General features: G+C 42.0%; 1 protein-coding gene across 1 annotated transcript; it reads right to left on the reverse strand.

The window, feature by feature from the left end:
* Positions 1–597: 597 nt before the first annotated feature.
* On the reverse strand, positions 598–1551 carry LOC119684121. The gene has a single exon (XM_038098082.1). The coding sequence runs from the start codon at positions 1549–1551 to the stop codon at positions 598–600; it is 954 nt and encodes a 317-aa protein (XP_037954010.1).
* Between the last annotated feature and the right edge of the window lie 319 nt (positions 1552–1870).

Below are 1870 nucleotides of genomic sequence, written 5' to 3' on the forward strand. Positions count from 1 at the left end.
GTACCAGTACCGTTTGTTGAAAAGAAACTAAACGTGGACCGCGATGCGCAATTGCGGCTTTGAATAGCGGTGTCAGTACCGTTTATTAATGACAAAGAGAAACGTGGACCGCGTGGCAATGTGAACTTAATTTAAAAACCAGAAACACTCACAATAAAACAGATTAAAAAATTAAAAGAAACACTTTAAAATACTCCCTGCTCGGGCGCCATGAAGAAACTTTAATGATTTTTAAAGCTATGTTTTTTTATTTCAAAGTTAAAAAACGGGATCTATGATTTCACTATTTCTTATTTATTGAAAATTAATTTATTAAGTTTAATTGTCAATTGCGCACTTCACCGAACCGACCGTCTTTGTTCGCGAGTAAAATTAGAAGAAAAAAACCAAAAGCAAAAGTGCATTGCACAACCGTATTACAAAAAGAAGTAAAGGCAAGCGTTGCCATATAGTTAATTTGAGATGAGTTTTTTATCGGTTGAAGTGCGCAAGTGGTGAATAGAGATTAGTATTTAACATTAATTCAAATGAAAATAAATTAAAATAAATATGTTTGTAAATGTCTTAACACCGGCCACGTTGAAGCACCATAGGTGTTCAAGTTGGAAGCAACCCCAATTTGTGAATTGGCCTTCTTATGACTCCATTGTTTGTTCTAACGTCTGCAACTCGTACCCTGCCGTCGCTCCCGACTACCGTACCTTGAACCCTGCCGATCAACCATTGGTGAGGGGGAAGATTGTCTTCGTGGACAACGACGAGACGCCCGACTGCTACGTTCGGCTGATCCAAGATCCATTTGGTTTTTGTTTGCAAGTTGAGGATATAGTCCTTGGACCAGGCCCGCCAAAATCTGCATTTGATTTCACGTAGCAGCCACCATCTCCGCGCATAATTCAGATTGCTATTTTGCACGTCGACCGTTGATTCTTGCGGCAGCGTGCGCAGAGAATCCCCTATTAGTAGATGTACTGGTGTTAGTGTTTGACCGTCGTTTGCATCTTGACTGAGAGGTTCGATTGGTCTTGAATTGAGAACGGCTTCCACCTGAATTACCAATGTTTGCAGTTCCTCGTTGGTTAGCATTGCGCTGCCCGCTGTTCGAAGTAATAGATGTTTCGCGGACTTGACGGCGGCTTCCCACAATCCTCCGAAATGTGGTGCGCGAGGTGGTATGAAGACAAACTCGATTCCCTCTTGTGCAGCATATGACACCAGCTGGTCTTTCTGTACTTTGAACGTTTGTTGCAGTTCTTTCAGCTCTCGGCAGGCTTCCACGAAATTCGTTGCGTTGTCGCAGTGAATTCGCTCTGGCAATCCTCTCCGTCCCACGAACCTTTTAAGACAAAGAATAAAACAATTAGAAGTTAAATCAGAGACTAGTTCAAAATGTACAGCCTTAGACGTGAAGCAAACGAAAACGGCAACATATGTTTTAACTGGTGGTCGACCACGTATTTTTAATGTTGTATACATGGGACCACAAAAATCAACACCTGAAATCAAAAAAGGACGCGTTGCTGTGACTCGATCAGTTGGCAAATTTCCCATTATTTGAGTCAGAAGTTTCGGTTTATAGCGAAAGCAATGTGTGCAACTTCTTACAGTTTTACTGCAAGCTGCTTTCGCGTTAACAAGCCATATCTTTTGCCGCAAAATTGACCCTAACGCCTTGGGACCTGCATGACAACTTGGAGTGGAAACTTGGAATCATGGCTAATTGGGGCATTGAGCAACCGGCCTCCCACACGTAACAGTGTTACTTTATTGGGGCCACAATTTGTATCGTGCAGAAATGGAGTAAGTTTCTGCATGCCTGGTTTTAACAGTTGTTTCTTCATCAGTGCATATATCTCATCTTGAAATGCAT

Source organism: Teleopsis dalmanni, chromosome 1 (genome assembly GCF_002237135.1).
Source record: "Teleopsis dalmanni isolate 2A chromosome 1, ASM223713v2, whole genome shotgun sequence".
In the NCBI taxonomy this organism is placed as follows: Eukaryota; Metazoa; Arthropoda; class Insecta; order Diptera; family Diopsidae; genus Teleopsis; species Teleopsis dalmanni.